Source organism: Grammomys surdaster, unplaced genomic scaffold, assembly GCF_004785775.1.
Source record: "Grammomys surdaster isolate TR1022 unplaced genomic scaffold, NIH_TR_1.0 125672, whole genome shotgun sequence".
Lineage (NCBI taxonomy): Eukaryota > Metazoa > Chordata > Mammalia > Rodentia > Muridae > Grammomys > Grammomys surdaster.
In genome coordinates this window covers 915,377-931,347 of record NW_021620509.1, presented here as the reverse complement: position 1 = coordinate 931,347, position 15,971 = coordinate 915,377, and the positions used below count along the sequence as shown (strand labels likewise).

The following is a 15,971-nucleotide window of genomic DNA, read 5'->3' as shown; positions in this document are numbered from 1 at the left end:
TGAGAAAGCCATGGCCCCTCTGCATAGATTGCAGATTGCACATGGGTGGGAGAGGACTTGTCTGCTCAAGGAGAATGACTTTTGCTTCTGCTCTGGAAGAGGCATCCAATTCAACACAAGGCTAGAGCATTCTTGGGTAGCGTGAGTGAGGGCTGCTCACTAATACAGCTCACTCTCAGTGGCGCTGTGGGGAAGGGGCAAAAGCTGCCATGACCTTATTCCTGTAGTACATCTGGCCTTGTAGATGGGGTGGAGAGGTCATGAGAGTTATAAAGATGATCATTAACTTAGGGAGAGGTTAAAGGTGACTGGCTGGTGACCGGGTGTTGCTGGGGCATCGGGTAGGCTCTGCTGGGAGCCGCAGGGCAGCACTGGCAGGAAGTGGCAGGGTGGGGCCCGCCAGGATCCCGCTATCTCAGGCAACCCAATCACTGACGCCCACACAGCCGTTTCCTGCGCTTAAAAAAAAAATCTGTTTCTCTCTTTGCAAATCAACAACTTTTACCTAGAAACTTCAGCGGTGAGTTCTGACTGATCTCCATCCCCGTCCGTTGCAGAAAATACACCACTGTTTACCTGAGGGAGGTGTGTGCTCACTCCAACTGGCAGGTTTCAGAGCTGTTTTGCGTGTGTCTGAAAGCAATCAGTTGCTTCAGTCCCAGACAGACACCTGCAGGTTATTTAATACCTTGACGGACCTTTCTAGAAAAGATCTCCAGGCATGAGAATGTAGAGCTTTCAAGACATCCAATTTCTATGCACACCTCAGCAGTCTAAGGCTCACACTCTGAAGCTTCAAGGAGAAAACTATACCCTTTTAGCATCAAGCTGCTGGCCACCTCAGCTGCTAACAGCAGCAGTGAATGTCCAGAAGCTTAGGAAGGGGAGACTCTGTGACAGACCAAACATCTCTATGAGAGCAGAGACTAACTCTGAGCTAGAATACAATAGCACAATAGTGCATAACCACAGCGCCCCCCACCCCCAGACCCACACAGACACTCATCCTGGGTGATGACTCTCAGGCGACCCAGGGCTGGCTTTAAGTTGGACACCTTAAATACCAACACTTTCAACAGAAGACATTTTTCTGAACTGTCACCTCATTTGGGTCAGGCGCAGGTGATATAGGTGGCTTTGGAGGGTGGGCACACAATACAATGCAGATCCCGCACAACATCACCGTGCCAAGTGCTTTACTTACATCGTGGACTCAGGGCTGCCCAGGGACATCTGCCTGGGACCTTCACATCCCCCAAAGTAGCCAGACTCAACAACCCCTTAGAGTTGGACAGGTGGCCCAGAGCCCACTAGCCACTTTCAAGGATACAGCAGGGTTTCAGGAGTCACTGTCCCTGGGCTAGAAGAGTCACACACACAGGGCAGTGGGACTGCTGAAAAGCTGCTGTTTCTCACGACTCCTGAGTCAGATAAAACATAGTGTCTGGGGAAGCACTAAGGCATGCTTTTTCTGTCAGAAGGTCAACCATCCATGGGGATCCTTGGGCAGGCACCCTTACCTTCTCATGCTGGGACCAGCCTACTGCACAGCTCCACGTCTGTCTGACATCCCAAGGAACTGAGTGATGGGGGTGTGACCAGCTAAAGGTAGTTACTGCTGTACACTGGTCATAGGGTTTTCCCCAATGGAAAATGGGTGAGCAGAAAAGCACCATTCAAAGACAGTGTACGGTAGAGCAGGGGGATCGCTGAGTTCCCAGTCACCATAGAGATCCTGTCTCAAACACCATAAAATAAGATAAAGGTCCCACATCCACTTGGTCATGTCTCTCAGTGCCCTGACTTCTGAGCAAGCGCAGCGCTGGAGCTGGTCAGTTTGCACTGTAGCCCCATCGACCTGGGTGAGTGGCTGTGAGGCCTGATGATGAGGACGGGCCAGGGGCAGAGAAAGTGCATGCTGTGCTCCAAATCCATGCATGAACCAGGGAGCTGTCGCAAAAAGCCAAATGGTTTCCTATCAGACAAGGCTAATTAAGAGGTCAGCTGAGGCAGGGGAGGGTCCTAAGCTGTGCACAGGTATCGAGTGGTACCTCTATGGTTAGACTAAGATGAGATCAACAAAACCATAGCTAGGAATGCTGGGCTGATGACATGCCTCCACCACACATCTGTACCTACCACCCAGCAGCGTGTACACAACCGCGCCTTTCTGTCCAGCTGCTGCTTCTGGGTAGAGTGAAATGAGAAATGCTTAGGCCTCACAGGTGCTCTGCTCATGGGTTAGAATGCACGAAAGCCACGATTCTCAGGATGCTGGACTCTCCTGGCTAGGTTCTCCTGAGTGCTGATGTAAGATCAAGTGACAAGTTACAGAGACAAGTAATGGGCAGAGTGGGGACCAAGGCAGCTGCAGATGCCATCTTCCCCGTGACTCTGGATGGTCCACATGCCCTCCATCCTCTGTGGTAAATGGGCATCGTATTGCCTGCTCTGTGTATCTCATGGTCTCACTAGCAGCGGAAGAGAGAACAGACGCACCCGGCCTCCCAAGGTCACAACTGCTGTGGCAGAGCCCAGCACGGCATCATTAAGGAGGCAGGTCCAGTGAGCCTCAGACAGGGCTGGCTGACAGCCCTGGGGTCCCAATCCTGGACCTAGTCTTGAGAGACTTGGCTCAGCATTTTACAGGCTATCCTTACACTCTAAATCTAGCATGAGGAGCAGACACACAGAAGGACATGGGAGGATGTGTGGGATGGTGGTCTCCACATTGATGGTGTGTTTCCCCATGAGAGCACATGTCTGTGTATACACACGATGCAAGAGTGGACAGGCATGTTTACAAGCATGTACGTGAGTGACTGCACCTCTGACACAGGCAGTGTGGCACACTAAGGGAATGCACTCTCATTTGACACTCAAACATTTGGTACCATGAGCACATATGCAAAACATGTACACAGGAGCACACATGTTCAAGCCTTTGCTTTCAAGGTCCATGTGAGCCTTGAGTGAGAAAACACACACGTGAGGGGCTGGAGAGATGGCTCAGCAGTTAAGAGCACTGACTGCTCTTCCAATTCCCAGCACCCACATGGTGGCTTGAAACCATCTGTAATGGGATCTAATACCCTCTTATGGGGTGTGTCTGAAGAGAGCAATGGTATACTCATATACATAAAATAAAGAAACATTTTAAAAAGGAAAAGAAACACATATGTGAGCACACCTGTGTGTGAGGGCATGTATATGTGGGTGTGTGCTTGTGTACATGCTTATAGTCTATCCTGGGCAGAGTGCCACTACATGAGGCTACTGAGGTAGCGGACTGCAGGGCACCGTTCCTCTCACAAGGGCTCCCTTGCACTTTGGGTCAACAGCTCTTGCAAACGCCCTTCAGGCTCTTGCCCCTTCCCAGTACTTCAGAGAGCCTACTCTAGTCACAGTCTGCTGGCCAGACCCCCTTGGGACTCATCTGTAAAGAAGGCAGTGTGGGCACTGTCCCTGAGGAACTGTACAGAGGGCCCAGGTGATAAGATGGGAGCACAGCCTCCTCAGGATCGATCTCTTCCTTCTACCCATCTTCTGCAGGTGGGCTATACACAAAGTGTCAATCATATGGACCGAGTGAGCTGGGGCAGGCTAGGTCCCTCCAAGGGCCACCTGTTCTTACTATGGACTGGAAAGGAGACGTTGCACATACATCTGTGTCACTCAGATGTCCCTTCTTCTTCTTCTTCACAAGATTGGCTATCAAGTGAAGGCCTTGGGCACACAAGGCAAGTGCTCCACCAAGCCGGCGAGCTCTGCCCCTAGCTCTTAACATGAAAGCCACAAGTAATCTGCTGGGGGAGGGCACAATGGCCCTCTCTAGAAAGCAGGGCTCAGGATAGCAAGGTTACAGGGAAGAGGGCAGGAAGCCCCTTGGGCAAGCCTTCTCTCAACCAGCTGAGCAGAGCATGGGAGAGCCAGGCCATCCTGCTCATCCAAAACATCCAAGAAAGCCACCACTTTACCCCAGTGCCCAGCCAGTCAAGGCTACCCTGAGCCCCTGCTGTAGCCACCCCAAACTCTCCCTGAGCCCCCATGAAAAAGGCACGAGGCCAGGGAAACAGCACAGCACACACAGCACACTCTGAGGGGGAAGGGGGAGCAACAAGGAGGCAACTTGGCAGAGGGGAGACGTTCTGGCCTGGGGTCTGCTCTACTCTGGGCTGCTCAATGGAGGGGCCCTGTGCCCGCCGCCCTGTCCCCACCGGCGGGTGCCGCGAGAGGAGGAAGCGTACTGACCGCTGGGCGGTTTGGGCCGTGGAGGAGCGGGCTTCTTCGGAGGCAGAGCGGGAGTGTCCTGTTTACTTTTAAAGGGGTCATCTGAGAATCCTGTGCCTCCCAAGGAGGAGGAGAAGGGGCCAGAAGGTGGGGGCTGTAAGAGAGGACACGAAAGAGGCAAAAATAGACATTAAAAAGATGGCACCGAGCAAATGCTCCCGCACCAAGAGCCCTGGCAAGACCTGGGTCCTCTCAAGCCCCCGCTTTCCTTTACCCTCAAAAGCCGGGCCCTCTGTATGAAAGGAAAGCCACCAATACAAGCAGCAGAAGGTAACCCTGTTCTCCAGCAGCCTCTCTTGCTAAATTATGGGTTCTTTCCCAACTCAACACTGCACATGGGTCCCTGGGACTTCTGTTCATGATCAGAGACATGCATGGTCTCAGCCTCCACTGGACTGCTGGAACAGACCCTCTCTATGCCCCACCAGGCTGGACTGTCTGCTCTAATGGCTGCCCACCCCCATCTGCTGGCACGGCCAATACTATCTCCACCCACTCTTGGTAGCCATGTCAGCTTGTTTCCCTTATCCAGTTTAAGTAGCCCCCATTCCCCTGCCTGAAATAAGACAGTTGCAATCAGATGGTGAGTAGATGGGTAATCAGTCATGTGGACTGACAGGGTGAATGGACACATGGTGGGCTGGTGGGTAGATAGATGGGCGGGTTGACGGCTATGTGGACTAATGGATAATATGTGGGGGTGGATAGATGACGGGGTAGGCTGATGTGGGTAAATGGATGAGCAGATGGATGAATGGTACAATGGTTACTTTAAACCCTCAACTTGACACAATCTATAGTTACCAGGAAAGAAAGTCTAAACAACGAGGGCTCAAAGTCTAGAACTGAGGTAGAAAGACCAGCCCACTGTGGATGGATGGCACCACTCCCTAAGTAGGGAATCTCGAAAGTGGGAGAGCTAAGCACAAATATACATGTGTGTTTATCCCCTGATCTGAAACAGTCAAGACCACAGGGATGTGAGTAGCTGCTTAAAGCCCTACCCTGACTTCCACATGGCGATGGACTAACCAGCCCCCTCTCCCTTAAAGTTGCTTCTGACAGGATATTTTATTAGAGCAACATGAAAGAAACTAAGGCAGATGGATGGAGTAACAAGTAGATGGATAGTGGGTAGACACATGAATGGACTGAAGGATGAAGGAAGCACGAATGGATGGGTTAAGAAAAAGGAAGGGGGGTAAGTGGGTGTGAGGGTAGAGAGGCTGCTGGTGCAAAGGAGCAGCTGGGTGGGTAAACAAAAGACAACCGGCACCATGGGGTTGATGTAACAACACATTCCAAGCACCCTTCAAGGCATACAGGGTCCCATCCTCTCACAGTGGCCAAGTCTTGGGCCTTATCCCTGCACCGATCTCCACAAACAAACAAACAAACAAACAAACAAACAAACAAGGCTTGGTATGACAACCCACAGAGCTCAGAGAGCAGCTCAGAGAGCAGCCCTGAGGACTCATCCAAGTCCTAGAGACCCCATGGGTAGTTCAGCAGCTGGAGTCCACTCTGTGGCCCAGCCTCTTCCACTCATGGCTCAGGGTCAGTGCTGAACAGTGCTGGCAGGGCGTGTGTCAGCATCACAGGGCACAGTACCTCTGACCAGTGGGGGACACAGCCTCGACAGACTAGCGCGGACAAGCCATACAAGCTCCACTGAGGTGCTCACAGTACAGAGCTGGTTCCTTCCGTATGAGAAGACAACTACTGCGTGGGGAGGGGTGGGTAAAAAGAAACACTGCTTTGTCTAGGGTGGTCGTGGAGTTTCCTGATCCTCCTGCCTCAGTCTCTTGGGAGCTAGGAGGATAGGCAGGTGTTACCACACCTGGTGGAGAGCAAGCAAATAGGGAAGTGAAATGGGGCTGGTACAGACTGCCGCCAAGCCCGCTAACCTGAGCTTAATCCCTGGACCTGTGTGGTAGAAGAGTTAACTCCTTTCATCACACATACACATGGGCATTCGACACACACACAAATAAAATATAGTTTAAAAGAATTTAAAGTGACACTGAGGGTGCTGGGTGCTCTTGTAGAGTACCCACGTGGCAGCTGAGAATCGTGTATAACTGCAGCCCCAGGGATGAGGTCCTAGTCCTTCTTTTGACCTCTAGCACAGGCACATGTGAAAGCAAAACACTGGGACACATAAAATCATTTATAACTTTTTTTTAGTGAAATGTTTGGGAGGGTATGGTGGAATCCCAGCTCAGGAGGATCTCTGAGCTCTAGGCCAGTTAGGGCAATAGTGAGACCCTGTGATGGGCAGTTTTATGTCAACTAAACACAAGCTAAAGTCATCTGAGAGGAGAGGGAGCCTTGATTAAGAAAATGTCTCCAGGGTGGTGGTGGTGGCGCACGCCTTTAATCCCAGCACTTGGGAGGCAGAGGCAGGCAGATCTCTGAGTTCGAGGCCAGCCTGGTCTACAGAGTGAGTTCCAGGACAGCCAGGGCTATACAGAGAAACCTTGTCTCGAAAAAATAAAAATAAAAGATTAAAATTAAAATCACCATGCCGGGGGGTGGTGGTGGCTCACACCTTTAATCCCAGCACTTGGGAGGCAGAGGCAGGCGGATTTCTGAGTTTGAGAGTTCGAGGCTAGCCTGGTCTACAGAGTGAGTTCCAGGACAGCCAGGGCTACACAGAGAAACCCTGTCTCGAAAAGCCAACCCTCCCCCCTCCCAAAAAAGAAAATGTCTCCAGTTGGGTAGTGGTGGTACACCCCTTTAATCCTAGTGCTCTGAGTTTGCGCCGCCCAGCCCAGTCTACAGTGTGAGTTACAGCCAGCCAGAGCTACAGAGAGACCCTGTCTTGAAACACACACACACACACACACACACCACACACGCACACAGAGAGAGAGAGACAGAAATAGACAATGTCTCCAAAGACTGGGCTGCCAGGTAAACCTGTAGAACACTTTCTTATTACTTACTGATGGGGAAGCAGCTGTGGGTGGGGCCATGCCTGGGCTGGTGGTCCTGGGTTCTATAAGAAAGCCAGCTGAGCAAGCCATGGGAAGCATGGCAGGAAGAAGTACCCTGTCATGGCCTTTGCATCAGCTCCTGCCTCAGGTTTCTGTCCTGAGTGAGTTCCTGTCCTGACTTCCTTTGGTGGAAGTGCAAGTCAAATAAACCCGTTCCTCCCCAACTTTCTTGGGTCATGGTGTTTCATCACAGCAATGGTAACACTAAGACAGCTCCTTTCTCAAAAAGAGTGAAACGTTTAATAAAGTGGACAAGGACACATTTTACCCAACATACAAGATAATGAGCAAAGTATGGGTCACATACATCCAGCTTTGCCAGGTGCGATGACACAGCTGCCATCCCAGAGAGTCTACAAGCACTGGGTAGAAGTGAGAACAAAGATGACAAGAGATTCCTCAGAGGAGCCCAGAGAGTGAGAGGGGTTGGTGCTTTCTGTTTCCTCCCCACAGGGAAGGTCAAGGACAGAAACTGAGCCAGAGAACCCAGGACCCATGGCCGACTTAGATTGAGGGGAGAGTGTAACTCAACCAGAAAAGCAGCCCCGTTTTAGCCATGCACGGCTCCTTACAGGAGGGGTGTGACGGACTTGTGGCAGCTCTGGCATCCAAGCTGACATCAGCAGGCCCCTTCCCTAGGCCCTTCAATGCTTTCTAGAAGCTCCTGGGCAGGAAATGGCCACTTTTATCTCCTTTCTAGGGGCCTGTGAGAGAATTCTACTACCATTACCCCTGCTTTACACACATGCAAACTGAGACACAGAAGTAAACGTGGCTTGCCCAGATTCACCTTGTCCACTACTTAGGCCTAGACTCTCTGGCATTGGCTGAAGGGTAGGTATAGGGCCACAACATGGAAACTAGCCCTGTCCTCAGTCTGGAGGTGACACACATGGCTTTGGGGGAGAAACAGCCAGGAGGGGACACAGAGGGAAGGTAGTTTTTCCAAAAGAGAACAGGGTTCAGGGGCTGGAGACACAGCCAATGTGTAAAATACCTGAGCACCCTTGGGAAAAGTCAGGTGCTGCAGCATCTGTGGTCTATGTCTATAACCCTAGAGCTGGGGGTGGAGACAGGACCCCCAGGACTTGCTTGTCAGTCTAGGTGAAGCTGTGAGCTACAGGTTCAGTGAGAATCATCTCAAACAGTAAGAGTGATTAAGGAAGACATCTAACACGCACACATCATATGCACATGTGTGCATGCATACACACACACACACACACACACACACACACACACACACACATTTATCTCCAAGAAAACAGGGCTCTATAAGCTCCTAACCACCCACCCCCCCAACCCCCACTCCTGGCAGCTGGGAGCTTCATGCAGGAAGGCCTGGTGGGCTGGCCGGCTGCGGTGCAGGAAGGAGTAGATGATACTCTACCAAAGAATACTCTCAAGATTTTATACACAAATGGCAGAGTCTTAATTCAAAGATTGTCCATGAAAGTTTCCAGAGCATCAGCCTGGTAAGGCTGCAGAGCCCTGTGGTCAGAGGTGAGTTGGGTTACTCAACCTGGACTGAAATCCCAGCCCAACTCCCTGTGCCTTGATTTCCCATCTGTAATGTGATAGAGATGAGAGGCCTTCACTGTCTGGAATGTACCAGAAAGGAAGTGTTAGGTAAAATGCCTGCCATACACTGTAGACCAGCAGAGATGGCACATTGAATACAGCTGCCCCACCTGTCACGCCATGGTCCATCACACTGGGAACATGAAGAGGAAAAAAATTCCAGAAAAACAGTCCCTGAGTCTGAAATAACTTTTACTGCAGCATGCTGTAACTGTTCTACTTGCCAAATGTGCCTTGTTTATGAGTCACACTTTTCCAGAAGTGTAGAGGGAACAGCGAACACAGGGTTCAGACATCTACCCGGAAGTGCTCCCAAGATGGGTCCTCACAGGCTAAGAGGACACTTGTGTATTGTGAGGCACACGGGCAGGATCTCACCTCTTTCTGGAGCCTGCGTCTACAGACCCTCAACTCCTCCTGCCTTGGGAACTGGGAGGAGATAGAACAGGGTCATCTACAGGTTAGTGGTTGTGGTTGTTGTTTTGTTTTGTTTTGTTTTGTTTTGAGATAGAGTCTTGCCATAAACCTGAGGCTGCTCTCAAACACCTCCAGACAAGACACAAGATGGAGAGCTGTGTACCACTCACTCACTTTTGATGCTGGAGAGATGGCTCAATATACTTGCAAGCAGGACCTAGTGACCTGAATCTGATCTGGGTTCACATGGTAGAAAAAAATACTGACTCAAGCTTGGCACATGGGTGCCATGACACCTTGCCCCCAAAGAAATGCAATTTAATAAAGAAAACGAAAAGGCACTTGTGAGCTGAAGGTGCGTCTCGAGCCTGTGTACACTCAGTCCTAGTTCTGGGGTCTGAAGTCCAGAAACCTGACGAGAAGGCTGCAGTATAGATGAGGTGTCCTGGTCTTGAAATGTTTCCTGGGTGTGAGCTGGGTCAGGTGTCCTGACTCAGGAAGCCCTGACTCATAGGCAGAAGGATCAGGGCCTAAGTTTCTAATCCACATAGGACCCAGTGCTGCTTGACTCTCCGGGTGGCTGCAATGTCCCAGGCACGGCAGATGCGTCACCTCCCCAAGGGGCTTAAGCCCACCAAACGATCTGTCTTGAAGTGGAGAGGCTTGACTGTGTCAGGCTGGTTCCCTTCATAGCTCTGTGCTGTGCAGTGCCACAACACCAAGGCAATTTTCCACTCCAATTTTACTTTTTCTTTCTTTTTTGGAAATGTCTCACTGTGTATCCTTGGATGGTCTAAATTCATTTTGTAGACCAGGCTAGCCTTGACCTCACAGAGATCTACCTGCCTCTGCTTCCCACAAGTGCTGAGATTAAAGGTGTGTGCCACCAGGCTCCCCTTGTAGGCTGTTTTGACAACCTTAGACTTCTCAGTCTTTGGAATCTGTCTCTTTCCTACTCAGGCGCTGGATACAAGGCTGCTGTTTTTAAAAGTGTTCCCACAGGGCCTGAGAGCTGGGGAAAAACAAGGTATGCTCCCACTGACAACAAGGACTCTGAAGCACAGATGAGCTAATAACCACTGCAACTGCCTCAAAATCCTGTCAATGGGCCGGGCGGTGGTGGCGCACGCCTTTAATCCCAGCACTTGGGAGGCAGAGGCAGGCGGATTTCTGAGTTCGAGGCCAGCCTGGTCTACAGAATGAGTTCCAGGACAGCCAGGGCTATACAGAGAAACCCTGTCTCGAAAAACCAAAAAAAAAAAAAAAAAAAAATCCTGTCAATGTAGGCTGTTCATACCTCCTCCAGAGCAGTGTTGAGAAACAGCCAAAAAGGACTGGAGGTAGAGCCCCTGCCTGGAATGCAGGGAGACCCCGTGTTCCATCAGCACCAATGCAAAGATTTTAAAAAAAAGAAAAAAGAAAACAACAACAGCAGCAACAACAAACCAAACCACACTATGGCTGAAAGTCACTAAAAAGGGACTGCACCCACCTACTACTGCACAGGTGGCCTTTCTTCTGAGTGCGGGTGGGAGGAGGGTGAGACGTTAGATTTACATTCTCAAGTGTTCTATGAATACACTTTAGGGAACTCACTTTGATCACCTTTCTGGCTGCAGCACTGGGATAAATCCAGGGGCCTGGCCATGCTCTGCAGGTTCGTGCTGCTGACTATACCTGCTGTTGGGAACTCAGTTTTAAAGCAAACAAATGTCACTGATGCTCAGCAAGTGCCTAGAATATTCAGGGGGAACCTGTGCTGGCTAGCTTTATGTCAAGATGATATAAGTTCAAGTTATCGTCAGCAAGGAGGGAGCCTCAGTTGAGGAAATGGGACCATTAGGGCATTTTCTCAATTAGTGAATGATGGGGGAAGAGCCCAACCCATTGTGGGTGGTGTCATCTCTGAGCTGGTAGTCCTGGCTTCTTTAAGAAAGCAGGCTGAGCAAGCAAGCTGCTGGGAACAAGGCAATAAGCAGCACCCTCCATGGCCTCTGCATCAGCTCCTGCCTTCAGGTTCCTGCCCTGTGTGAGTTCCTGTCCTGACTTCCTTCAGTGATGAACAGTGATATGGAAGTGTAAGTCAGATAGACTCTTTCCTCTGCAAGTTGCTTTGCTCATGGAGTTTCATCGCAGCAATGGTAACCCTAAGACAGACTCTACTGCTGGCGAGATCCCTGCTGGAAGCAGCCTGCTGTCCCCTTCCTCAGCACAGCTGTGCAGAGCTAGAACACTCTAATTCGAGGACTGAGGAACGGCACATATTGCTGCCCCACCCAGCTCAGGTGCGGAAGGGCTGGTGGTAATGGTTAAAAAAAGAAAAAAAGAAAGCTAAGAGGAAAAAAAAGCCCTTGCCACTCTACTTTCATTTCCCTTCAAATTTATTTATACCGAGTGTTGTTCTTGAAAACTAGCAAGGTAACCAGAGAGGAAAATCAGTAGTGGGTGGGGGCAGGGCAGGCACAGTCCTTACAAGTGTCCTGAAGACACGGGGCCCCAGGATGGTGCAAATACTACATGGGACCAGATCTTCCACAGCCTTACTCAACTCTGTCCTGGCCTAGAGCCAAGAACAGGAAGTGGGCCTGGCTTTCCTGTCCTTGCCAAGGGGCTGGGAGTGAGAGGACACACAGTAGCAGAGGCTTGTATTCCGTGGGAGAAGGGGGCCTATGCAACTGGAGGGTAGCTGGGCAGAGATCTAGGGAAGGACTAGGTAGGGTTGGTAGTTAGTACTTTCTCCAGCCTTGAATCTCAGTACATCAGAGAATAGCCCAGGCCCCAGCCCACAGCCATGTGCATGGCAGTCACTGAACACTTTGAACTTACTAACAGTTTTACACATGTGTGATATATTCCCATAGCCCGTATAGTCCCCCCAACTCCCAAGGAACCCTTTCTTCCCAAGTAGTCCTTCTCCTATGTCTTTGGTATTCTGGTTCTCTTTGTGACTGTTGAGCTTAAGTAGAGCAGTTCGCATACATATAACCAACCAGCCAGTGGCCACAGCACAGCGGAGAAAACTCCTTCTCCATCAGAACCTAAAACTTCAGACACTTTGTACACTTGGTCAGGCCTTTGCTGGGGCTGACAATGAGCAGGGACAGGCTCCAAGCCTAGAGAACAGAAAGGAGCCCACTGAAGACAGCCTGAGATAATCTTGATCACCAGCCCCTGTAGGCTGCTGCCCCCAAGTGGCCATCATGTCATCATGTCACCTCTCCAATGCCAGGTGCTCTCTAGAGTACTGTACTGGCTGCCCCTGGATCTGCATGCACAAGGCTCCTAAGTGTGCTAAATGCAGGCCTCCTGTTAGAAGCCATGCCTCCCTGTGCCTCTGTGTGTGTCTGTCACTGTACTGAACACCTGCAGCATGTCAACTGTTGCTCCTGTTGCTAGCCTTCGGTACCTGAGAATTACTGGGCAGCTGAGACACCAGGAAAGAGGGCATGCTGGGTGAGGGCAGGTACCCCAGGATTGGGTGCTGGCTTCCACTTGTGCTTGGTCTCCATCTCTTGGGGTTCCACACCTGAATTCATTCAACCAACCTCACACTGAAGAGAGAAAAACACTGCATCTCTACTGAGTGCACACGGGCAGCTTCTTTCTATGCTGGAGATAATGCTCGCAGCACTCACATCCTGCAAGACACCTGAAGCCACCCAGAGGTACAGTCTGTCATGTTCACGATGAACTGAGCCGTGTCACAGGAGGGATGCCATTGAGGACTGTGATATCCCCTGGGGCATCATGCAACCTATCTTTATGGATTCCAAGGGGTGCCCGCACCCTCACAACTCCCTCCCACCGCCTCCTTCAGGTGGACAGAGCCAACAGAGAACAGGCTTGCTGCCCTATGATCCCTCATCACCACGTGGCCCCAGTAGAAGGATGGACTCTGCTGGGGAAACCATGCCCCACAAGGAGCATTTGCAAGGTACAGCACAGCGTTCTAGGGACAGATCTGTCCCTTACCAGGAGGGGAGCATAGTAGGCAAGGTGCTGGGTCAGGCAGACAGGAACTGAGACAGCACACCTGTGACACTACTGTCCTTAAATACTTTGAGACAGGCTGGCTTGACCTTTTTATTCATTGCCAAAGATGACACCAACATATATCAACCCAACTGACACAACGCACCTGCTGCGCTGGGCCAGGACCTGTAACTTAGTCCTCTCATCAAGACCAGGCTAGCAGGTCCTGATAAGGATGGGCCCTAGTGCTTTCTTCTCCGACAGGTCTGACTCCCTGTGGAGCCCAGGCTGGCCTCCAAGTCATAGAAGTCCTCCCACCTGAGCCTTCCTAGTACTGGTGGAAGGCCTGCACCCTACCAGTTCATCTGGGGTGCTACCTGCCGGCTGACTTCTGGCAGAGCTCAGGATGTGGCTCTCGAATCACATCCCTTTCAATGAGTGACGCCAGCCACGGTGTATTCCAGAGCTAGAGCAGACAAGGAAGCTTTCAGACACTGCTGTTCAAGACAGGGCTGTGGCTTTTGTCCTTGAGCAGTGTAGGCTGTCTTCATGTACATATTTATTCATACTGTTTTGAGTATGCCATCCAATACCCTCAAGTATTTAGTCTGTGGAGGTTTCCAGCATTTGTGTGGTTAACTTTATCCATATACCTCAAGCCTGAGGCCTGTTATCCTGACCTCCTGGGACCTACATGCCTACCTCTTCCTTAGGGCCTTGGCAGACAGAAAAGTGTGCTTGGACACAGAGGTGCCAACTTCATGCCCTCAGAGCTGATCCTTGTGTGATGCCAGAGAGAGCGAGATGGGCAATGGCTGACAGCACCCATGGGACATGGCCACAGCAGCTTTGAGTGGACCTGTCCTCTTACTACTGTGTACAGTTGTGCCCAAGCGTGTGACAAGTGCAGGCACACACATGTGACAGCACTCATGTCTGCCTATCCACACAGGTATCATGTGTACATAGGCCATGGCTAGGCCTTCTTGGGAGGGGCCTTACCTTAGACATCTGACTGAAGTCAGCGAAGCCCTCGGCACTGCTGAAGGAGCTGCTTCCAAAGGGGTCTAGGGTTCCGAAGGGATCTGTGAGTGGCACCAACACAGTTCCGGTTATGGTCTGAGCAGATGTGCCCAAGAGTCAAGGGCAATCCTAGGGTTTGCCCTTGGAAATACTAGAAGCAAAAGACTCAGAGCTGTGAATGTTTCTGGGAAGATGGCTCCTGAGAGGCCAGCGGATCACACTGGGTGAAGGACGGATCAGTTTCTGAACCTGCCATCCCACCAGCCCAGGAGAAGCAGGGGAGAGGGAGGAAATGAGACATTTGAGGATGGCCACTTATGTGTGTGTGGGTCATCAGCTGGGAGATATCCCCCACCCACACCCCCTTTTCAGATAAGGCTTCACACTGCAGCTCAGGCTTGTCTGGAACTCAGAGACGGCCCTGCTTCTGACTACAGAGTAGTAGGATTATTAAAGGTGTGTGCCACCACACCTCGTTCTGTTTTGAAACTAGTGATCCTCAGTTTCCCTGTGCTGGGAAGATGTGGGTGCCACCATGCTTGGGCTGTCCCCATTAAGAGTCCCCTCAGCACTGGTGTTAACAGAGAAATTCCTATAGTCTGGAAGAAAGCCAGCTCCTGCTGAGAAAGAGAGCCCTGTGAGGGGTGAAATGGGGGAGGACATTCACTTTGCCCTGAGAGTCTCAGGCAAGGACCTAAAAGTTCCACGCAAGGGCACACTTATCTGGGGACTGATGGTGTTACTGAGGTTTGCCGTGTGCTCAGGAGGACAAGAGCTTCAAGTCTCTCTCACCTGAACCTTTCGAGGAGAGGCTGGAGGATGAGAAGGGATCGCTGGACTCAAATGGGTCGAGCTGAGGGAGGAGAGAGGAAAAGTTTACTCTGCCATCTGGCGTCTCAACCATACTTTCCCTGACAGTTTTAAATGCCATAAACAATACTGCACCTCAGGGAGGATGGGGTGACTAGACAAACCTGGGCAGTGGAGCATAGTCCTCAACAGAGGCTCTGCTGCAGGTAACACTGAGGAAGGAATTCTATCGTCCCCACAAATTACTAATGAACTGAAGGCCTGAGAAGTGAAGTGCAGACACAGACACAGACACAGACACAGACACAGACACAGACACAGACACAGACACAGACACAGACACAGACAGCACTAAGACCTGGCAGATGGGATACGGGTGGAGACCCTGCCTAGGACTCCCCGGTAAGGGTTTGGGAGCATGGTTCAATAAGCCGAGGAAAAGTCTCCTCAAGAGAATCAGAAATGACACATGCCTGGCCAATTCTAAGAGCACTTAATTTATCAGGCTTGGAGGTACAACCCTTTAATCATAGCACTGGGGAGGCAGAGAGGCAGGCAGATATCTGAGTTCGAGTCCAGTCTGGTTTACAGAGGAAGTATCAGGACAGTCAGGACTCCAAGAAAAACTCTGCCTCAAAAAAGCAAAAAAATAAACAAACAAATAAATAATAAAAATTATAAGAGTACCCAACTCTTTTAAACTCACACCTCTCATCCCAGCACACAGGATGCCAAGGCAGGAGGATGTCTGTAACTCTGAAGCCAGCTGGAACTACCCAGAGAGACTATGTCTCAAAAGGAATAGAGAAATAGAGAGAGATCCAGATAAAAGGATCTAACAAAAATGACAAGGCTGCCAGGTGGGGGCACACAGACTCT

At 50.8% G+C, this 15,971-nt stretch overlaps 1 protein-coding gene across 5 annotated transcripts in view; it reads right to left on the bottom strand.

The window, feature by feature from the left end:
• Eps15l1 (epidermal growth factor receptor pathway substrate 15 like 1) overlaps window positions 1–15,971 on the bottom strand; it is an 82,657-nt gene that overhangs the window by 13,123 nt on the left and 53,563 nt on the right. For 3 of the 5 annotated variants that reach the window (XM_028787796.1, XM_028787798.1, XM_028787797.1), the window contains exons 20-21: window positions 15,075–15,135; window positions 14,262–14,344 (exon numbers count right to left, since the gene is read on the bottom strand). In XM_028787796.1, coding sequence (XP_028643629.1) covers window positions 14,262–14,344; window positions 15,075–15,135 — 144 coding nt within the window. Of the gene's footprint in view, window positions 1–4,251; window positions 4,385–14,261; window positions 14,345–15,074; window positions 15,136–15,971 lie in introns of all 5 variants that reach the window. The other 2 variants (XM_028787794.1, XM_028787795.1) reach the window with 1 other exon arrangement.